This window comes from Penicillium oxalicum, chromosome VIII (genome assembly GCF_001723175.1).
Source record: "Penicillium oxalicum strain HP7-1 chromosome VIII, whole genome shotgun sequence".
Lineage (NCBI taxonomy): Eukaryota > Fungi > Ascomycota > Eurotiomycetes > Eurotiales > Aspergillaceae > Penicillium > Penicillium oxalicum.
In genome coordinates, this window is record NC_064657.1 from 1359674 (window position 1) to 1382140 (window position 22467).

General features: G+C 52.9%; 6 protein-coding genes across 6 annotated transcripts; 2 read left to right on the forward strand and 4 right to left on the reverse strand.

Annotated features, from left to right (window-relative positions):
- Window positions 1-1541: 1541 nt before the first annotated feature.
- POX_h09773 (uncharacterized protein) lies at window positions 1542-7033 on the reverse strand (the record flags this gene model as incomplete). Its single annotated transcript, XM_050118520.1, has 8 exons — window positions 1542-2207; window positions 2275-4395; window positions 4531-4986; window positions 5075-5774; window positions 5896-5996; window positions 6065-6690; window positions 6804-6868; window positions 6930-7033. 8 exons carry the CDS (start codon window positions 7031-7033, stop codon window positions 1542-1544), a joined length of 4839 nt encoding a protein of 1612 aa, XP_049965307.1.
- A 1304-nt stretch (window positions 7034-8337) lies between these two features.
- On the reverse strand, window positions 8338-10233 carry POX_h09774 (Protein phosphatase PP2A regulatory subunit B; the record flags this gene model as incomplete). The annotated part of the gene is made up of 6 exons (XM_050118521.1): window positions 8338-8361; window positions 8446-9005; window positions 9132-9780; window positions 9858-9955; window positions 10027-10067; window positions 10190-10233. 6 exons carry the CDS (start codon window positions 10231-10233, stop codon window positions 8338-8340), a joined length of 1416 nt encoding a protein of 471 aa, XP_049965308.1.
- Window positions 10234-12643: 2410 nt separating this feature from the next.
- Window positions 12644-14324, reverse strand: POX_h09775 (uncharacterized protein; the record flags this gene model as incomplete). The annotated part of the gene is made up of 3 exons (XM_050118522.1): window positions 12644-13249; window positions 13306-14147; window positions 14207-14324. The coding sequence occupies 3 exons, from the start codon at window positions 14322-14324 to the stop codon at window positions 12644-12646; spliced, it is 1566 nt and encodes a 521-aa protein (XP_049965309.1).
- A 2286-nt stretch (window positions 14325-16610) lies between these two features.
- On the forward strand, window positions 16611-17843 carry POX_h09776 (uncharacterized protein; the record flags this gene model as incomplete). The annotated part of the gene is made up of 1 exon (XM_050118523.1): window positions 16611-17843. One exon carries the CDS (start codon window positions 16611-16613, stop codon window positions 17841-17843), a length of 1233 nt encoding a protein of 410 aa, XP_049965310.1.
- An 888-nt stretch (window positions 17844-18731) lies between these two features.
- POX_h09777 (uncharacterized protein) lies at window positions 18732-19518 on the forward strand (the record flags this gene model as incomplete). The annotated part of the gene is made up of 2 exons (XM_050118524.1): window positions 18732-18900; window positions 19094-19518. 2 exons carry the CDS (start codon window positions 18732-18734, stop codon window positions 19516-19518), a joined length of 594 nt encoding a protein of 197 aa, XP_049965311.1.
- Window positions 19519-20196: 678 nt separating this feature from the next.
- On the reverse strand, window positions 20197-22326 carry POX_h09778 (Fumarate reductase; the record flags this gene model as incomplete). The annotated part of the gene is made up of 5 exons (XM_050118525.1): window positions 20197-20294; window positions 20360-21725; window positions 21776-22041; window positions 22134-22202; window positions 22290-22326. 5 exons carry the CDS (start codon window positions 22324-22326, stop codon window positions 20197-20199), a joined length of 1836 nt encoding a protein of 611 aa, XP_049965312.1.
- Between the last annotated feature and the right edge of the window lie 141 nt (window positions 22327-22467).

The following is a 22467-nucleotide window of genomic DNA, read 5'->3' on the forward strand; positions in this document are numbered from 1 at the left end:
CCATCATCCACCCCATCTACTAGAAAAGGGAGGATTGCCCCCCAGAAACAAAAAGGGCATTCAGTACGAGTGCGACACCAGATGTAATCTCAAAGTTGACGAGACCATCCACCCCATGCATAATCGTTTCCTGTACCTGGTGGACCGTACCACTACCAGCCGAATTGCGTCCAGCACAGACAAAGAGCCTGCACGGCACAGCACACGGCACCTATGAAATGCTGTAGGCTAACAACAACATGGCGGAGTGATCCACAGCAGTCGGTTGCACTGACTGTATGATTGGAAGAGAAACTGCTCTGTCTGGGAACATCTGAGGAGATGGCGCTGTTGCCCGTGCCAAGGGTCAGAACACTGCAGGTTTCGGGGTACGACAATCGTACACTGCTACCATACTAGTTAGTACCTGAGGACACCGAGTCTGCCTAGGGTCTGCATCTGGCGACAGGTAGCTACCTGAGGCACGAGAGAAAAACTATATTACTCCCGAAGAACACCTCGAGTCTCGCGCCAAAGAGAGACCAGAGAGAGACCCAAGAATTCAAATCCATCACAAAATACACACCTCCGTGTTCATCGAGAGTCTCCAGGTTCAATTTCCTCAGAGTAGACGCCCCTGCCACTTGGACCTGCATGAACCGTCCAATGCAGTGAGCGGAACCCCTTCTCCATGCTTTTCTAACTCTTACCCATGGAAGTCGAGAGGTCTGCCGATCCCACCCCCAGGGTTTCCAGCCGCCTGAACCGTCTCGGGCTGTTTCGGTTGTGGAGGCTCTCGGCCGCACGGAGCTTCAGCCTAATCGTTCGGGCAACGGGAGCATATCGGCTGCAGCCTGCGTGGTGGCCATCACATCACTCGAGGGGGCTCTGTGAGAAAGTAGTGATTTGAACAGGAGTCGGCTGTGGCTTCCACGACTGCGGTCAGTTTCGCCCTTTTCGCTCTTCTCCCTCGCGATTCCTTGGTAGGGGGAACGAGATGGGAGACGAGGTCGGGAGATAGGGTCTCGTTGATCCGCTGCAAGGCCACCGTCATTCTTGAATGTACATAATTCGTTGGACGGAGAACAAGTCGGAGCGCAAGTGAGGTAAAGAGTACATATCAACTGCATGGGTAACGGGGCAACTCCGAGTCCCGACCAGAAGAGATACCTACTACGTACTGGACCGTGGTAGCTCCAGACAGAAATGGAAAGACAAACAAAAACGACCAGTGAGAAATGGAAAACACAGCCCAGATCAGATATCGATTGGAAATAGCAATAGAGCCCGTCCGTGGGCGCAAAGATGGCCCTCTGGGGAATTAAATGGGAAAAAAAGCAGGGGAAAAAAAGAGCATAAATCAAGTCAGGATGAAAAACAAAAAGTACGCCTTTTCTCCTTCACATCAAAATTTCGATACCAAAATCAAAGCCCGCAGAGATGCAAGTTCGTCCCTTCTTCCCAAATCTCAAAACGCAGTTAGATATACTATTCTCATCACATTGCGGGAATCATCCCCGGTCCGGCACCACCATCGCTAAGCAAAACCCCATTGTCCTTTTCTATGTCTCTGTAATGACGACAGGCTGGGCATCCGCCATCTCGGTATCGGCGTGGTCGCTGGTCGACTCGCCAGTCTCAGGCGCAGTGGCCGCGGCAGGCTCGGCAGTCTCGCTGGGTGCGGAATCTTTCTTATCAAGAGGCCCATCCACCCAAGAGCGGAAGCGCTGGTTCGCTTCATCGACCTCGTCCTTGCTTAGCCCACGCGCCCAGATGGGGTTGTTGACAAATTTTTCCGCAAATCGGTCGCGGCGCTTCTCACGGATAGCAGCCTTGACCTTGGCCTGCTCTTCTTCCTGAGCCCGGAGAGTGTCGGCGTCGGCGTCGGCGTCAGGAATGGGGGCTGTGGAGCGCCAGAACCAATCGTGACTGGGAGGTTGGTAGAGGATCGTGTAGTTGTTGGCGCAGATGCGAATCACCAAGCCATCGTGGTGCTGTAGACGGCGGTAAAATTGGTCATATTCCTCATCTTCATCCAGCTTGTTGGGGAGATTGCGCTTCAGGAAGGGCATGCGCATCATGGAATATGGAACACCCTCGGTAGGATCGCGCATGGAATACGCAGTCACGTAGTACGACCAGCGGGCCTCGGAGCTCAGCTCATCGCTATCGAGGGTGCTGTCCTCGTTGGTCATTACCTGGACGGTGGCGTGTCGGTCGGATGGGAACTGCACCGGGGAAACAAAACCAATTAGTACACATTGGGAAAAAGGCAACCAGTGCAGGAACACTCACGTAGATCACACGGTACATATCCCCCTCCTTGATCATCCGTTCAACCTGCTTGCGGTATTGCATCTCTTGGTGATGGGTGGTCTCCTGCTTCTCACGTTCCTTAAAGAATAGGTTCGCAATGTCGGAGGTGCGATCCTTGGCATCTCCCGTGAAAACCGAGGCGACAAACTTGCTGATGGAGGAGAAGATGCGCTCCAGATTGTACAGCAAGTATCCGCTCTGCATGTAGAAGCGACGAAGGGTTTCCTCCAGATGAATCTGATCAATGTCCCCCCGGATGACCTCTTCGCACATGCGTACGATTTGCTTGTAGAGATTGGCCTTGGGATCAACGTCATAGAAGAAGTCGCTGGGGAACCGGTCAAGCAGACACAGCTCGTGCGCAGGCTTGGGCAGCAGACCGCGACGCACTTGCTCGTGCGCCTCGGCTTCCTGCTCCTTGATGCGCAGCAGACGGGAATACAGAATCTCAAAGGTGCGAAGAAGGCACAGGAGGTTCAAGTTGCAATACATCCGGTGTTCCGTCTTCTTGTACTTGTCGTTAAGCGTGTATTCGCGCTCAAGGTTGAAGTTGCCATGGCCGGGATGTTCCATCCACTTCAACTCCGCCACATCAAAGCTATCCTCGGGATCAGACGCAGCAGCAGACGTGGCGCGCACATTGGGAGTAGCCAAATGGGCAGAAGGAAGCGCAGAGGCAGCCATTGGGCGAGAAGCACTCTCACCCTCATGGGTCGTGCCGTTGGGCTTGTTCATTTTGCTCTCGAGCGTCTCACGCAAGAGATCCAGCTTTTGCGTGTTCACTGCTTTGCGACTGGCCATAGAGGTATCGTCGCCTTCGAAATTATCTTCCAATTCCTCCGCAGGTGTTGCATTGGTCATCAATTCGTCCATGTACTCATGGAAGGCCTCGCGATCCAGTCCGAAGAAGACAGGAATAAAGTCTTTGACGAAGTTGATCAAGCGCGAAGGATCAGCACCAAATCCAGTCGTGCTTCGATCAATATACAGGCAGAGAAGGTGCGTGGTATCCAGCAACACATCCAGGTCCGAGAACTTCATGTCCAGTTGATGCTTTGGAGGGTTGAATCCGGCCTTTCGTTTACTTTGGGTCTCCTCGAGCTTCGCCTGGAGATCGGCTGCAATATTCTTCGCAATGAACAATTTCTTATCCGTCTGCCGGGTTGCAATGGCCTGATGATCCAGGCTGCGCCAGTAGGCTCGCTGCATCTGTTCACGCCAGACCTTATCCCACTCACGCTGACAGGCCTTCCACTCTTCAAGCTTTTGCTTCAACCGATAGAGAACAATTGGAAGGACATGACAAGGACGTTCGAACATGCTTCGAATAATCTTCTCACCGCGCTGACGGTCATAGACCTTCTTGATCACGCGTTGGTAGATCGCCTCACTCTGCCCGCCAAGACCAGGGGGAAGCTTAAAGTTGGCCCGCTCTGCCTCAGACATGTGCAAGAACTGCTGGACGATCGGCTCGATCAGCTGGATGGTGCGGGTGCAGGCCTCAATGTGGTGGTCATAATCGTGTCGATCTTCTTCGATACGGTGAAGAGCGTCCTCGAACTGGTTCTTCCTGTGCGCGACGAAACCGGAATCCTCCGAGGCCCAGGTCGGGTGAGACGCCCACTCGTCGTTCAGGACATCATGACAGAGCTGATCACGTCCGCTGCATGGCTTCTGGCGTTCACGCTTGGGAAGCAGACGGTAGCTGGGCCCGAGAGAGCGGCAATGCGCAAGGTTCACTACACCGGCCTCCGTTTGAGGCTTGGGGTCGATGGTCTTGTCTTCGGGCTCCTCGACATTCATGAAACGCTTGAACCAGCTCATCAGTTCCGCATTGGAGCCAATGAACCCCTCGGCCCGCTTGACCAAAACAAAGCGATCAATCAAGTCGTTGGTGTACAAATTGCACAGTTTCAAGAAATCACTGAAGACCTGCTTGTTGGCGATGAATTTCTTGACACGGTCAAAGAAGGCGATTTCCTCCTGGCTGGGCGTGGTCATGACACTAGGCGGGACAGGTTCAGGGAGGGCAGGGATCAACGTTGGGGAGATGTTGGGAATATCGGAACCTGAGGGCTTTCCATGGTAGTGCTTTGGTCGCTATGATCAGACTGTTAGTGACACATTCGGTAACGTGGATCTGACGTGAAAGTGAGGAACAGTCGCCGCAGCAACATCCCACCTTACCACACCCTTCAACCAAGATGGGAGGAGGTGACCGTGACTGAGACATACCTTGTTGCCGTTGGTGAAAGACCCTGTTGGGGGTCCTCCACGAGCCTCGGGCATGCGAGCGGCGTCAGCGCCAGAGGGGCCAGAAACGGATGAGAGACCGACACCGGGACCTCCACGTCGCTTCTTGCTCTCCTTGCCAGAGTCTTTCACGTTGAATTGGCCCAGAGGTGGCATCTTCACGTCTCGGCTTGGCGTGGATGACGGATGGCCCACGGGTTCACCACGCAGATTGGAAGTGGGAACTGCTTCTTCAGCCATACGAGCTGCCGCCTGTTGTTTCGCGTGGGCTGCGGATTCCGGCAAGAATTGCTTGAAATCCTCTAGCAGATCCGGAGCAGTGTTAAAAAGCTGAGTGACCTGGGCGTACACGTCCTGGATCGGTTTTGACTCTCGCTGATACGTCTGGAGAATTTCCAGGAATTGCTTGTAGATCTCGGGTGCAGAGGAGAAGCGATTCTGTGGGCGGGGGAGGTGAGTAAACGAGCAAACAAACATTTGCGCGGGGCACATGCCAAAGCGAATACAAATCAGAAGCAGAACCTACCTTGATCTTGTTCACGTAACTAATTGCGTGATTGAACTCTACGGGCCCCCGCTTGTTCAGATCAGGATGACCACCCTGAAGCATTCCTCCCACGCCAGCAAGACTGCTCATGCCTGGGTTTGATCCGGGACCAGATACTGGCATCATAGGAGGTCTACCCAGCCCGGATGCAGCAGATGCCGCGGCACCTTGTAATTGGGCCACCCCACGATGATCCTGGGGGTGGGACAGCGCCGACGGCCCCTGCGCTTCCTGACCTTGGTATCCAAAATGATGATCTTGTGGAGGGGCCTGCCCTTCCTGCTGATACAAGGCAGAAGGTCCGACCATGCGCGAACCAGGGGAATATGAGCCAGGGCCACCAGGCTGATGCGCCTGCGGCTGTTGCGGCTGAGGTTGCTGTTGGCTTTGCTGCTGCCAGCCAGAGCGGGTTTGCTCGTAGTAATCTGAACGAGGAGGATGGTTGCTTAGGCTTCCAGCAGGACCCAGGTCATTAGCACTGTCAAGTGAGCGGTTTGCTCGTGGCATGCTCAAAGTATTCGTGCCCGAAGGCGTTGTGACACGAATCGCATCTGGGTTATCCTCCGTTCCGCATTCAATGCGATAACCTGGAGGCAGAAATGTGTTGAAGCCTTGGATCAGAGCGGGGTGGCCATTGAACAACGTGGACACTCTTTGAATCACGCCCGGAGTGTCGATGCTAGATGATTGTTTGTTAGCTTCTCCAGGCAAACGTCCAGCTTTGCAATCCACTCCAGTTTGGGTCACTTGGGGAGAGACGAGTTGCTTGTCTTTCGTAATGCTTTGCGAAGAGAACTTACGCTTGACTCTTGAAATCTTTCATAATGTCCAAGAATCGATTGTACACGTCAGGCTGATCAACAAACCGCACCTTCACTTGGTCTAAGTAGCTGAGGGCATCCTGTTCATTCAACGGCGCATTAGTCCAAAGGCCTTCAAAATGGAGATTCTTACCCCGCGACCACTTACATTGAGAATCGGCTGCTGCCCCTGAGCCAAAGCGGCGACGTTGCCGGGAATCTGTTGTCCCGGTCCGTTGTATCCCATCATAGGAGGCCCACCCGGATGTTGCATATACCCTCGTGGCGCGCCTTCGCCGTGGGGCATTGGAGGTCCACCGAAAATCACTCCCGGTCCAGCGCCGCCCTGTACATTAGGCTGGGGACCATTTGGCGCATTGGTTGCAAGATTTGAAAGAAGACCATTTGGCCCGTGGATGGAGTTGGGGACCTTCGAGGCAACTGGCTGGTGCAAGGGAATCGATCCAGTGTGACTCTGCACAGGGTGATGTTCGCGTTGACGTTCCATTTGCTGACGCTCCATCTGCTCGCGCTCACGATGCGCCATCTCCTCCTGGCGCTGTCGCTCAAGGATCTCCCGCTCGCGAGAGTCCCGCTCGCGCTCTCTGTTCATGGACTGCGGGGATGCGTGAGACATGGCCTGACCGATGCCGGGCAGAGGGTGGCCCGCTCCGTGTGACGGGCCCGCCGGGTGCTGTCCATAAGGGGAGTGTTGATGGGGAGCTCCATGACTCTGGCTAAGCTCTGCGAGACCGGGAAGCGAGTGGCCCGATTGGCCACCGGGGTGATATGGGCCTGGTGAGAGTAAAGCAAGTGTCAGTCCAAAGATCATGCAAACTGAGGGCCCAAATCGCAATAGTCGGTGTTGGAGCCCTTATCAGAGGTTCAGCTGGGGTGAGTCTGCTAACCGCCTGGAGGAGGGAGAACGGGGCCGGAGGGTTGCGAGGCTGGCGCTTGCTGACCAGGATTTTGACTATAACCGGAGCAAGGTTAGACATAAGCGTGAGTGATGTACTCAAAATTCCGGGACGTACCTGAACGACCCTAAGGGTCGGGGCTGTTGATTCATCTGGTCCATTCCCGGATGGGTTGGTGGCCCACCGGCCGATGAATGCCACGAATCGTTCCCCGGATTCATGATGAGCTCATACAACGAGAGCTACACGCAAGACAGAGGACCGACAATCGGTCGTCGGGGTTATGAGGCGACGAAAAGGGGGACCGTGAGGGGAAGATACAGGTCCAACGCAAAGACGTGAGCTCCAGCTGTCAGGTCGGGGTCTTGCTTTGGATCCTCGCACTCGCTTGGGAGGTAACACTGAGAGAACGCTGGGATCACAGCATGACCAGCACTGTCAGATCAGCGAGGAAGAGGCTCAACCAAGAGACAAGGGCACTCTGTGATGAGAACGACAAGGTCTAGCGATAAAAGAGTGCGCGCGACCGATCGCGGGCTTCTCCAGTGGAGGCTTTCCTGACCGACTCCCGCTAGTCTTTGTGGCCAGAAACCGACTCTGTCGGGCCTCCTTTTATCCGAGGTCCAGCGGTAACGTCATGAAAGATGACCAAGCCTCCACCAACAAGTGTTGGTGGACGATGGTATGAGTGGGTAACATACCAGAGCATCCATTCTCTCCGCCTTCGTCATTCCCCAGAAGACGGGCAGAAAAAACCCGGTGCGTGCGCTGTACACAAGCGGTACACAACATGAAGTGTCTAGGCGAAAGGTTCACTTCGGGCAAGAAGGGCAGAACCGGCAGAAAACGCGCGATTCGTGATCTCATCTACCGTCTCACTTGATGGCGTCAAGAGAGAAGACACCTTGAACAGTACACCGCTCAGTGTTCTGCTGTTGCAAAAACCTATATGTATTCATTTACTACCAAAGAGGACACCTTCCGGAGATTGGACAAGCCAATCATAGAACATGGGTCAAGCAGTCAGAATACTGTCTATGGTGTAGCTTCTCCATGCAACGCCTGCGACAATACCCCAAGTAATTCATAGACCTGCAAGGCAGCAAAGAGTCGGTTCAAAAAAAAAACAAAGAGGGAATGCGCGATCGAGACGGAATGAGAAGAAAAACGGGAGGGGACAGAGGGCAAGTTCAGCGTATACAGCGTCTAAGCGGGACCACGGATGATGAGGCCGGACGTCTCCCCAGGGCAATCTTTGCGAAGGTAATGAGAAGGGAGACTGGCATTTCAGAGGGTCCTATGATTGTGAAAACCGGGACCTGGCTGCCAAAGTCTTGATGCGATTTTTTCTTATTGGAAAAAAGAACGGGGAAGTCTTCGCTGATCTCTTCGCGCCATCTTCCGCTTTGATATTCCCAAGCAAACCTTCACTCCGTTCCCAGTCCTCCAACCCCCAGTCACAGTGTGCACAGGCACTTCAAGTATCTGAAGGACAGGTGTCGTCAGGATGTCGACTGTCAATTCTTCACAGAGCAGAGAAGACGAAAAGCTATTACAAGGTTCAAAAAAAGTTAGTCCAAGTGATTCCCGGTTGTCGGGTGTAGCTGAAGGGGCAGAAATGGAGAATACTGACGTTGTTGGTGGCGGCAATTGCAATGCTATCCTCAAAGGGATGCCAGCTCATGTGCAAGATCTTCTTGTTGAAGTCGATTTGGTCGGCGTCGGTTTCCTTCTTCATTCGGCTTCCGGGCCCGGCAGGGCTGCCAGATCTTGAGCCTGCCTTCTTCCCGTTCTTGTTCATGGGAGTTGGTACCCCAACCTTCTTGGCCTTGAAGGCCGATTTGTCCGCCTGCAGCACGATCTCGGTCTCCTTCTGCTCCTCGGTAGGGTAGATCATGAAATTATTGTTGTAGCTACCCGTCATCACATTCTCGGCGTCGCCAGAGAATACCACTTCGAACTTGTCGAAGATGCTGTCATTCTCATATGTATCGCATAGTCGTGGGCGCAGGTGCTCATGAATGGGAATCGTCTTCACCGGCTGACGTTCCATATTGACATCCCAGATCTTCACTGTGAGGTAGTCTCGAGACACAATGTACCGCCCATCATGCGAGAATCGAACGTCGGAGATGGAGGAAATGATCTCTGAAAAGAAGGAGCGCGATGAAGCATCTTCTTCTTGCTCAAACACTGCGCGTCAAAAAGGCGACTCGTTAGCACATCCACCAGTCAAGGAAGGAGAACGAACGCGGACGGGACAAGGGCTTTGCGCGGAGTGTAGGGCGAGGGAAGAAGAGGATCAATGGTTCAACTTACATTTCGCATGCTGATCGCAAAGAGCGCGCTGGCGCATATCCGCCAGCTTGATCGTACCCTTGGAGCTGGCATACATGAACCAGTTACAGCTGACTGGGTGGAATTCAGCAGCGGTGATCACCTCGGTGAGTTCTTCCATGTTGGCGGGCTTGATATCGACGATGTTGAAGCTCTGGTCCTGGATATTGAGGTTCCACAGGTTGACGCGGAGATCGTCACTGCTGATGAAAGTTTCCCCGTCGCTGTTGACGGAGATGCTGTTGATGTGATAGGCGTGGGCATTGGCGTAGGTTCTGCGGGGGACGGCGGCCACAACAGTGTCGTGGTGTGTAAGGCGGGGCATCTTGAGGGATCCGGCATTCTTGAAAGTTCCCCGGGGCGCCCGCGGAAGGCCTCCGCCACCCACCGCACCGGCTGGAGTCAACTCATTCGACAAATTGTTCTCCGCCACCACCTTGAGGGACTTGTCGAACACCTTCCACAGCTTGATAGTCTTGTCGTTTGTCGAGAGCAAAAAGTGTGAAGCGTTCTGCCGACGACACCATTTGATCTTGTTGATCTTCTCTTCGATCTCTAACGACTTAAGATAATCGAACTCCGGTTCATGTGATTGAAACTCGGTGTGGAACTTGTACTCGCATGTTTTTTTCTGAAGCAACGATGTCCGGGTCAGTAAACCCGAGGCAAGAGTGACAATGAGCATGGACTAGAATCCAGAGAACCCACCGTTTCGTTTCGCTCGAACAGAACCACGCGTCCGCCCTTGTCTCCCGTAGCCAGGTAATTACCAGTGTGATCAAACTCGACGGTCGAGATAATATCAGCTACGGAAGAGGTCAATATCAATGGAGAACGCCCCGGCAAAGTCAAATCTCCCTCCGCTGAACATGCTTACCTTCTGTGATATCCTCTACATCCCCTTTGTCACCGAAGCACCTGTGGGAGCATAAGTCAGTCATCAGCCACTCACCCCACCAATTTCCCCCCAGTGGCGAGCGATGAATTCGACGACGCCGGAGATATGATCTGGAGGGCCAGAATGTGGGGCAGCCACTCACTGTGTGAACTTCCAGGTCGGTGTGCCAGAGTCGCGGTCTCCCATCTTTGCGTTTGAGTGGCGGTCTAGATCAAAAGAAGTGTATGTGGCCGGCGCGGATGCGGTCAGGCAGAGAAAAAAATCTGGGTGGATAAGAATGCGATCGGGGAGAAAAGCTCTATCACCGATTGACACAACGGACTCGAAGAACGTCGATCAGAAAGGCTTGATGGAACGGAAGTGATCGGGAGTCACGATATCGAGGACCCGAAAATCAAAGCTCGGGAGAAGACCAAGCGGCAGGCGTCCAAATCGCTCAGGATCGGTCCAGAGGTGGAGGAGGAGGGGTTGTCGGAGGGTGATGACGAGGGAAGGTGAGGACCGGAGGGGCGGAGAGAAGGAGAGAAAAGAGAAAGATGGTCGGAGCGCGGGGGGATAATATGAGGCAAACTCTTGGGGGGAGGGGAACGCTGCTCAGGCAATGATCTCGAGAATGCAGATGACCGACCACGGAGCGTCCTAGCGACCAAGGCGAGACCGAGAAGGATTGGAGGGGGTTGAAAAAGGGACCTTGATGGGAGTTGATGGGATTTAGTGGAGGGGAGGAGGGGAGTTGGTGAAAAGAGGAGCAAACGACCGGGTTGTTATGAGTGGACCCGCAGTAGAAGAGCTTGAGAGGGGATCATCGAAGGACCTGCGGTGGGCAGAATGCCCGGTTAGGACTGAACACTACGAATGCGAGAGACTCCGCCGCTTCAAGCTGCGAGCGGCAAGTTGCGAGCTGAGATGGCCGAGAGATGACAACGGTCGGGACGAGCCATGAGGAGCGAAGGACGCACCAGAATATCATGCATAGCATGCAGCGTCATCAAAATGAAAGGGTCGAGGTCCAAGATCGACGAGAGAGACTCCTGTCTCACGATCAGGGGAAAAGTGTGTTTGAAGTGGTTGTGGGGGATACGTTGAAGTGGATCAGATGGTGGGTGTTCTGGTGCCAAAGAGAAATATGAAAAGCTGCACGCTGGGGAGGCGGTGATGGCGGTGATGGCGGTGATGGTGCACTGGGTGGGCGCTGTGGGCGTTGGTCGTGGTAGTAGTAGTAGTAGTACTAGTGGGGGGGGCCACCGCAACTACGAGATCGGTGGATCAGCCCCGAGATTTTACTTTGGTCGATACGATTTCGACCTCACTTGGTGAATGGTGGATACAAATAGAGGTAGAGTGCGAGAATGCCCGAGTAGAAGAGCTGTCGGAATCCGAGTGGGCGATTGGTGTCATGGTTGGGACTTCGACTAACGTACTATAAATTCCGGCGACGACATGAACAGGACCTAAGGTTGAGGCAGTCATCTCTCTCTACTTAAACAGGTCCAGACGTTGAGACCAATGAGCTTTTTGGAGGGTGGCTGTCGCAGCCGTCTGACCCAATCCAGGATTGGCTTGTTCTGTATAGATCAAGGCGGATCTCAAGCTTAGTATTCTACGCCTGCAGGACGTCGTAGTGGACCTTCGCGGCTGCTACACTCGAGTGCTCTACAGTGTCATTGCGCAACCTTGAGGAATGGCTGGTCGTGTCCCACGCTGACATCAACACTGCCGGTCCACTGCAACATTGGCCCAGAATAGACACATTGTTCTTCCCTTCATGCTGGCCTTCCACCGACGGGCACCTGGACTTCATGTTTGAAGATCGGGATGCTGGCCGCCGATCCCAATTGGAAAGTTTGCCCAAGGCATCATGTGCACATCCTGCCATCAATTCCATCAATGAGAAGCTCGGCCCGCCGGGAGCAGGGACAGGGTATAGAGGAGGGTCAGAGACACCTTTGAACCTACTGCCACACACAACGCTCGTTCCCCAAGTGAGACTGGACACGCTGGACTCTCTGCGGTGGAAGTCAGGTGATTTCAACTTAGAGCCTGAGGCCGCATCATTCAAGTCCCTCATGCCCTGCCGTTTTAGGCTCACGGCGGTCTTGAAATCTCCATGCAGGCACACGGCAATTTCTGGTGTTGTCGGCGCATGGGTGTGCCATGCTTGTCTTTCGGTCGATCCCTCGGGGTGGCGCTATAGTGGTCCTCGACAACGGTTCCGCTGCCGTGCGCGGCTTGGGCTACAAGCGAATCTGCTTCTGGTGCCTGCGACCTGGAAAACCTCCACTGCACTTCCAATCAAACGAAGGAAGGATTTCCTGGAAATGAGCAGTCTCCCTACTTAGTCGTACTTGCTGTTGGTGGAATATAAGATTCAGAATTACTGGGCATGATCTTCAATTTGGCAATAAAAGCTATGATTGGGTACCCAGACTTGTGAGAACAATGGAGGCTCGGCTTAAAAATACAAAAGGCATTGCCTCATTGAAAGCGAAACAGTGCGCAACCACGTGGAAGACTACGTCTTCGACTGAAGAAGCCCACAGACCTTTGAGCAAAAGCCTTTCCCGACAATCTTGAGAATACCCGGCGTTTCAAGCCCCTACATTCTCGAATTGGGCGAGGGTGGGGTGTCCGCAGTTCGTTGTCGGTGTTGATCGATGCTTGTTACAATCTCGGAGGATCGTACGCATTCGGGTAACAAAAATCCTGCGTTGACAGCCGAGACCAGCTTCTCGCCGGTCGAGGGATTAACAGAGGAAGTGCAATGGACTTGGTGGTTCTGGAAAACAAGAGCTCCACTGGACTGGTCTGACGGTCTCCCGAGGTATAGAACCGATCCCGACCATCCAGTGGCAGGTGCTGCCGGTTCGGATGTTGTCCATAATAGAGATGCAGATTGCGAGTGAGCGGCACGATCCCACATATACTGCGTGCCGATAACGGTGGCATCCCGTACGGCGTCCGGATTCATTGTGTCCTCAGCAAGAACCCGATTTCCAGTGAGGGTATTCATCTTGACAACGAATACGTTAGACCCAGCAAGGGCATTGGAATAAGGAGCCCACTCCGTCACGGCTGGGTATCCTGGTGGGCTACTCAGTGGAGGCAAATTGTCGCCGGTGATGAGGCAAAGATCATGCTGATAGCCGGAAGGATAAGGAAAGATCAGGCTTGGAGTATCAAAGGCTTGTGTGATCGTCCCGATCTATTGGACTGTCAGTGTCCGTGACAATAGCAAACGGAGAAGTGTCAAAGCCTTACCCGTGTAGGACTGCTTGCTGTAGTCAGCCAGACCTCCTTGCCGATGGGACAGTTGGAGAGCCAAGCTCGTGATATGCCTGTGACAGGAGTATCCGCAGGGGTTGACAGGTTCAGAAGCCGTCGAAGAGAGTTTTCCCTCTTGGATATCCAGTCGGCGAAGGGCAGTGCCCGAGACCAACTCGGCCGCCTCACGAAATCATGCGTCACTGTGGTGATACCCTCTTTTCCGTCCTGCATCTTTATTCTCAGCCCCAAGCAACCAGAACCACAAACGGCGTCCGGCTTCTCAGCCACTTTCATCGAAGAAGTCATCTGCTTTGAGGTGAGGTCGAGCTCAAGGAGGTCATACATGACTTTCAAGCCTCCAACTTCCATGATCCAATCATTCCAGTAAATATCCTGGATATCAGACACCGATGTGAAAAGCATGACCATGAAGCCTGCAGCGAGCACTCGTACTCCGACAGCTGCGGGAAGAAGCTCACGAAGACCATCCAACTGTTCGTGGGCGAGTATCTTTCGCGGATTGATACCTTCCTGGAAGATGAATTGTTCCTTCCAAGGTGATCTCGGCGTCAAAGGAATTCCCAGGGGACACAGATCTAATCTGTCACTGGGCATCGGATGAATCGCTCTCCCTGCTACCATGGTGACAGTACATGTCCCAGGCACCAGCCAAACTTCAGGACCATAGCGAGGGTCGGATACAAAGACTTGGTCATAGGTGCGAAGGACCGGGTGCCAGGTGCGGATCAACCCTTCAACCTCTTGGTTGATCTCCAGGGCATGAAGGGCGTGGATCTCAGCTTTCTCGGGCTGTCCCCACATGCAAGATTCTGTTTCTGTCCTTTATGTTAGCGATCAAAGCCCGACGATGAAGCACTGAATTGTGATAACTCACTGAGAACAAGTCTCACATAGCCTAGCTCATTGACTCGAGACAAATCGGTATCTGAGGCAGGGACAGGAAGGCGATTGTAGCGAGTCGGAGTTACAAGTCTTCGGCGCTTGAAATCCATGTTTGACGCTGCTTCAGGTTTGAGACGAAGGTTGATAGTCCGATACCATGTAGAAATGAGGAGGTTGAATGATAAGCTGAGTGATGAACAAGATTTCAGTTACTCAAGAGAATGGTTGCAGTTGAGAGAAATTATGGATTTGGGATGAAAGAACAAGCTCGAGGACAAATGTAGAAGAGGGAAAGAGTGATTGATATGGAAGGTGCGCAATGGGGTAACTATGTCACTACTATACTTACAACGAAGTGATGTGATCATTGGTGCCATCATATGATTTGCCAGAAATGCCTGCGAACCCGCTCAACGAGGTGTGGTAAGTTTTGGAAAGGACTAGTACGGAGCGAAGCCAATAGAATCCAAGTCAACTAGCAAGTGTATTCAACACCGCCTTGAAACAACCAATAGATCAACAACTAGAGATACAATTCACTCTTTAGTGTAGCACCAGACTAATGATTCTATCTTTCATCAGCTCAGGAACAGCCCGAGTGTGCAATATAAAATCAAGTGCCGGGTTTAGCTTATCATTTAGTGAACTTATGATCAAGTTAATTCTCAATTTCGTTAGATGCTGACTTCAGGTTGATTTGAGGTTGATGTGAAACGAAGCTGATCTGAGTTGAATACTCTGACGGCCAACTGAGAGACAATAACGCTTTTGCTCTATTGACTCTAAGCGGAAAGTGTTTCTCTCATATCTGGAAACTCAATAACAATGCACTTGAAACGGCAAAAGCTAGAGTCTACATCAATCATTCAATAATGAAGTGCAAAGTTGATTTCGAATGGCAGGAGAATCTACATCTAAAAAGACAAGCCCATTCATTTGAAATGAGAATTTTGCCTTCTTCCAGAAAGCGATAGAATCCTCATCAGACTATAGATTGCCAGATTTCCAGCCCTGAGACCACAGAGTATTTTGTTAATGATAGATTTGGTGGTGGATGGAAGATGAGATCTCTTCCGAAGTGAAAGGGCCATGATACTCGACTCATAAACTTAAGAACAAAGAGGGTAATTGGAAATGGTACACTAGTAGCAAATTTTCTGACAAGCTGCAAATTAATCTGCCCACGCCACGGTATCATCCCGTTCACTGACTATCTCCAAAAGTGTGATAAAGGCTGAACGTAACAATGGAGGACTGACCTCGACGGTAAACCATTTTGCTCTGAAGGTGAAACAGAATACAGTCTGCAAGTCCTCACGTAGCAGAGATGCAGGCCCCCAGGTCTACAAATTTCAAGGCCCAATGGGTGCCGTCTCAAACCCCCGGAGAGGTGCCAGCAGAGAGACTCTTCGATTAATCCACTGCCTAGCGGCGGGAAATCGGAGAAGCTAATTTTATTGTATGGACGCTTGAGCACACTTGCCGGTGATTTCACCTCAGGAGAGAGCCATATGGAGTCTTTCAAATCTTGGAACTATGCTGAGCCTGAACTCAATGATCTCGGGGTGATACTAGGATGAGGCTAGATCTAACCAGAAGAATCACCGCTAGATAGGGCCGTGAAGACTAAGGGCTCGGCTACCTAGGCTATCCAAGTGATATAGGGGGCTTTAGATCTGCGCCAGTACTGCCGTTCGTATTCAAATTATGCTTCTATTCACCGGCTGTAAATAATATTCATATTCAGGAGGTTTTGCTGGGCCGTCTATCCAAGACATGTATCGAGCAAAGGAAAAAAAGCGTGGTCTTTCCCGCTTCCATTGCAGGCAATAGGATCGCTCTGAATGTCGATAAATCGGAGTCTTCTCTTGCCTGAGAGCATTCTCTGTTTCTGAATGAATCGGTTCAACTACGATATCGGTGATTATTTAATTGTTAAAATACACAGCCATCTGATGGTGTCTCTACATGATCTGTATTCCATTATTTGCTGATCAGTTGGTTTGACATCAAGGAACAAGGAAATATTATTTGGGATTCGTTAGAAGGTCAAATTTTCAATAGTGGATTGTGTGCATATTAACAACGATCTTGATGTTTATCTGAGGACTTCCGGATGGGAGGGGGTGGAAAACCTTCACATGCTGAAGCGTGGAACCCTCTTTTCGGCTCAGCCTGCGATCTCCATTGAACCGAGAGCCTAAACAACGTTGCCGAGACTCGATGAAGCCGCCGAATCTGGGCTACGTAAACAACCTTGCTTCTCAATCAGTTAAAATTGCAATTGAAAATTCCCCGCAAATCTATCTGCCCGTATCGACGATCGCTGCTCTGCAATCGCTTCACCTACTCAGCAGCACGCGTACACCCGCCCGAAACCCGTCGGAGACGCAAGAATGTCCGACTCGGACATTCCGGAGAGCATGCGGGGCACCCGCGACTCTACCAGTCGGACGGACCGCGAAAATGTCAACAGATCTGCCACAAATGAAACCACGACAGCTTCACAACCCCGGGGGTCGCCGTCGCTGGACAAGCAAGAATCAGGGTCAACCTCCTTCGCGAGTCGCATTCAAAGCTCCGCAACAGGTCTAGCCCGGAGTGTGCTACAGGGCGCGGGATCATCCGCGGATGCAGCCAAAACTCTGGCAAGCGCAACGCAGGGCAAAGCTGCTGGGCCTTCGGCAGCCGGTGTGGATGGATCACAAAGGTGGGCGAGTCGCGATGTCATTGCGCAACGTGGATCTGGGGCTGGGACCGGAGCTGGAGCCGGATCTACAGCAGATGGGACAGGGGTTGCCGAGTCCTTTCGAAATGAGGCTACGAGGATGGGTCACGACCGGCGTGGTGGATTTGAGCTGCCCTTGATGTCGGAGGAGTCGTTTCAGCAAACGGGGGCACTGGCTGGTAACGATACGGTGCAAAGCCATGCGGATTGGAGAGCGGTGCACTCCAGCGACACAAGCCGAGGCCATCTCCAAGACGAATTGCTTGGTGGAAAGGGGAAGCAGCGAATGGATAGCCCATCGCAACTGGACTTGGCTCATGCTTGGAAACACGCACAACCCGAAAGTAACAGTCCTCAAGTTCGAGGCCACGAGCCTCGGCCCGACGACGGTGCAGCTGTCGTGTCGCTCCTCGCCGACCCATCCTTCGACCCAGATTTCGGAGGCCCCGAGGATCTCGACCTTGACATTGACGCCGCACCGCCGCCATTGACTGAATCCGAAATCAAGATGCTGGAATCGTTCCGAAAACAGATTGGTGACTCGACCAACATGCATACTTCACCCCAACAACCTGGCCTCTCGAGTCTTAGCTTGGTCCCGGATATAGATACCTTTCTTCAACAGAATGACCCGTCGGCATTTACTGGGCAAGGAGTCCATTCGGACGCAAAGTCAAGCTTAACCTTGCGCGACTCAGTCCTAGAGTATCTTCCCGGTGCGGCGGATTGGGTCACCGTGCATGAGCGATATCACGATGAGGTCTGGGGGTACCTTCGACCCGCGCTAGAAGCGGCCAAGGCGGAGGTAGAAGAAAGAAATCAAAGCGATTCTGAGGAGGGAGCGATTGATGGACCTGCGGTCAGGAGATTGAAGATGATTCTTGGACATATGCAAAGGTAGGGCTAACAACTAGAGCTACATATTTCAAACGACCTTTTCTACATGTAGACACCGCTACCTGATCAGGTATTCATGGAAGCCGATGTTAATCAAAAAGAAAAAAACATCACCTGAAAACAGCACTATTCAACGGTCCAGGGCCGAAGATATCTGATTGCCAATCTATTCAAAGGCCCCCAAAAAACCTCCTGCCACGACAAATCTACTTTGGGCAAAAGACAACACACTCCGAGGGGTGCCCAAGAAGCCCACATCCACGTCCACCGCGACATCAATCATTCATCCATTTATGAAACGCCGCACTTGTTGTCTCTAATTGGGGAGAGTGGTGTAATTACTGTCTGTACGACTCGCTCAGCTTGTTGAAGCTTTGTGCGCGTACTCGACTGATCTAAATATCTCCGGATGTGCTTTGCTTTCAAAGGCCTTCCTATAGACCACAGGGATTTATTTGATCAGCCTCGTAGAGTTGACCATCCCAGTTATTCTACGTACTGATAGTAGGGCACTAGAGATCTAATCTCGTATCTGCAGGCGATGACGTAGTTGATTTGCCGTGGACGCGCTCGGGCCATTCAGGCGGGTCTATGCTTAATTCCGAGGCACATGGTTGAACCGATCAACTTTATGCTCCGAGACTTGTATCTTCCATTTTCCGTGCAGCTGTAGGCTACTGATTTCATTTTTGCGCTTGATCAGACGAGACGTGTCCAGGTATGTACCTCCATATCTACCCCTAAGACTCATCCTTTTTCCCGTGACAGACTCAAAATTGATATCGCTATCCCTAATCAGTCCATCACACCAGTCCTTCCCATCAGAAGACTCAAGTCTACCTCACTCCCAGCATCGGAGCCAAAAGAGGCAATATCTCACCAAGTTGCTGCAATGACCCTTACTCAAGAGCTCGCATCTTGGGGCCCTCTCACCCAGCTCGCTATTGCTTCTCCACCTACAGTGGGCAACAAAGCCCCCTCCGAACCAAATCTGGTGCACCCCGGCCAGAATAACGGGAAACCTACCGTTGTCGCGTTCTTGCGACATTGCGGATGTCCAGGTACAATCCCATCTCTCATGTCCTACCGCCCCTCCCTTCCTCTTCCACCCAGTTTATTCGATTCGTATCGGATCAACACGCACATCATCCTCAGCCTCTTCACACCACGCTCTCCATCTCAATATCTCCCCCAAAAATAGCATCGGCATCGAGCTTGACTAACAAATGACCTCTCTCCATTCCCCCAATTCAGTCGCCGAAGCTTCCTTTCGCAATCTGCGCGACGCTTCTACCGCTCACCCCGATATCAACTTCATCGCCATCTCCCACAGTTCCCAATCCTCCACCGACAAATGGGTCGAGGCCCTCGGCGGGACGGGCCCGTCGCTCACCGTGCTTGTGGACAGCGAGCGCCAGATCTACGCGAAATGGGGCCTTGGTGTGGTTTCTTGGAGCCACGTGCTGAGTCCATCCGGGTTGATGGGTATTTGGAAGTTAGGCAAGGAGAAGGGGATCTGGAATCGGCCGACGGAGAGTGGGAGTCGGTGGCAGGCCGGTGGTGCGTGGGCCGTCGACGAGGATGGAGTGGTGAGGTGGGGCGGGCCTGCGAGAAGGGCGGATGAGGTGGTTGATGTTGAGGGGGCTGTGAGGAGTGTTTTGGGGGGGGCAGCAAGTTGAATGAGTAGATGGGTGGAAAGAAGGGAGAAGGTGGAAGGGGTTGAGATCCAGTATATATGTGTGCAGACGGGGCAGGGTGATGGAGGAAGCAAATTGTTTCCCGGTATATCAGGATGACTGATGGAGACTATATCTACACCTAGTAGAGGTGAGAGTGGAGAAACGGTGTGTGCCATGCCCACCTTGTTAGGTAGATATGCCTTGAATCCTGGATTCACGAATTTTCTAGAGTCTGACGGAGATTCTTCGGTGCTGGAATTGCAGTTGCTCAGGTACCTTTCATAGGGACCCCCTGCCTACCGGGATACTCGAGACGCCGAGACATGTTAATCTGTCTACAATGTAAATCACAATCTCACTTTAAACAAGGTCACGTTTCAAAGAAGACAAAGTGTAGTATGATATTTTACAAAATCAAAGGACCCATAACCACGGAAGTGAGAACGGACCACATATACTATCATCGAAAGTCGGATCGACATCACCGACGGCCGTCTTGAAAACAAAAAGGCTCAACAGATAAGAGTCAAAGCACAGGACATGAGAAGGAACAAGATAGGGGGTATGAGGGAAACAGAGGTCGTCAAAGAGTCACGAGGCGGTTGTGAGATTCAACAGCTCACGAGAAGGGAGGTATGTAGATGAAGCGAGATCGATGGGAGGGAGAGATAGAGGTGATCACAGCTCCAGGCTGGGCTTCTGGCCCTTGACACGTCCGATAACGGTCTGGGCAGCATACTTGGGAATGACCTCGTCATCGTGAAGCATGGCGAATTCTATAGAGATCCGAGTTAGTTATCATTTCCAGTCCAGGTGGGGAAAGTCAAAGGCAGTCACATACCCTCGGTCGCATCACGGCCCATAAAGTTGAAGAGAGCGTTGGCACCGCCGGGGTGCTCATCCAACCAGTTGGTCACGTCCAAGACAATACCCTTGACGACGATCCACAGGTCGTCCTTCTTGTTGTGCTTGGCCACTTCCTCCATGGAGAACTCCTTTTCGGGCACTTGGAAGCTGGCGACCGGGTCGGGCTTGGCAGCAGCATCCTCGCCGGCGGGAGTCGCGGCGGCTGCGGAGGCCGCACCGGGAGCAGCCTGAACGCTGGGCAGGCTGCTGGCCTGGGAAGAACCGTTCCACTCAACGGAGATCTTGCCGGGTGTGGAGGGGTCGATGTGCAGGGAGATTTGTCCCAGACGCTGCTGAGCGGCCGAAGAGCCGTTGTTGAGGAGCTTCTGGAAGAGATGCTGCGAGGCAGAGTCACCGGCAACACGACCGTAGACGACGCAGCCCAGCAGGGAAGAACCACCGAGACGGTTGGCACCGTGAACACCACCGGCCAACTCACCGCACGCATACAAACCGTTGAAGGGCTTCTTCTCGCCGTTCAGGACCTGGGCGTGCTCGTCAATCTCGATACCACCCATGGTGAAGTGGAGCACGGGCTCCATCAGAGCAACATGGAACTCATCGTCGATGGAGAAGGGGAGGTTGTGGAAGAATTTCTTGCCCCAGGGATCCTTCTTCTTGCCCTCGGCGATTAGATTGTAGTCGTCAAAGGTCTTCTTCAACGCCGCCTCGCCGCAGCCGATCTCCGCCGCCAACTCCTTGCCGGTCATCTTCTTCATGAGGCCACGGCCAGAGTAGTGGCGGGTGTGGAAGTCAAGAACCTTGGAGGCCTTGCTGTTGAGCACCAGGCGGATAGGCCACTTGCTCTTCTCCTTCTCCTTCCACATTTGACCGGAAACGTAATCACGGTGACCCAGCTCATCGGAGAATCGCTGGCCGTCCGAGTTGAGTAGCAGACCACCCTCACCCCGAAGGGCCTCGGCCGCCAGGAACTTGAACTTGGCGGTGGGGTCCTTGGGGTCGACCAGACCCGTGGGGTGCACCTGGACCTTGTCCATGTCAATGCCGTTGGCACCAATCGCCATAAGCATCTTCTGACCGTCACCAGTGGCGTGGGTGCCGTTAGTGGAGGAGAGCCCGTAGGTATCGGGTCGGTGCTTCTTGAGGAGGGAGGTTTCGCTGAAGTCGGCGGCATAACCACCGGTGGCCAGAATGACGACACCATCAGCCGTCTTGGTCTCGCCGTCCAGAGTGTAGGTCACACCGGTCACGTCATTGCCGGACTTGTTGACGGCGGTGACGTTGGCCTTCTTGACAATCTGAACACGGTGAGGCTCAGCCTGAGACAGCTCCTCCAAACGCTGCATCAGAGCGTAGGTGATGGCCATACCAGGGAACTTGGCATCGTGACCACGGTGTGTGCGGGGGTGAGAGTGACCACCCAGGCGGAGACAAGGGTGAGATCGAGGTTGAAAACATCCTGCAACCACTCAACGGCAGAGGCCGACTTGTAGGTCAGGACCTTGATGAGTTCGGGACGAGCCTTGTCACGGGCCGACTTGAGAGTGTCCTCGTAGAAAGCTTTGACGCTGTCACCAATTCCGAGGTCGGTCTGTGTCCGCGTGAGGGCACCGTTGATGCCGGAGGTGGCCTTGGTCGAGTTACCACCGAAGAAAGCTAATCACAAAGCAAGGGCACGCTTAGTTTATTGTGGCCCCGGTGTGGGAGACATGCTCGATCATCGAGATCTAAGCGGAGGCGAAACTTACCCTGCTTATCCAGGACCAGAACGTTACCACCGTTGAGATAGACGGTGTGAGCAGCACTCAGGCCAGACACTACAGCTCCCACGAATATTAGTCAGTCGGGGTTCTGAGCAAGATGACAGCTCGCTGATGAGAGATGGATAGACCACGGTCACTTACAACCACCGCCGACCACAATTACTTGGGGGGCTGCCATGTTGTGTGTAGGCTGACGTAGCAAGGAGGGAGAAAGGGGGATGTTGAGGAGGGAAGAGAAAGGGTGGAGAAGTGGAAGGGATCACCAGGTGACAGCCGAGAGGGGGGGGGACGTTTTAAGTAGTGTTCACGTTCAGGAACT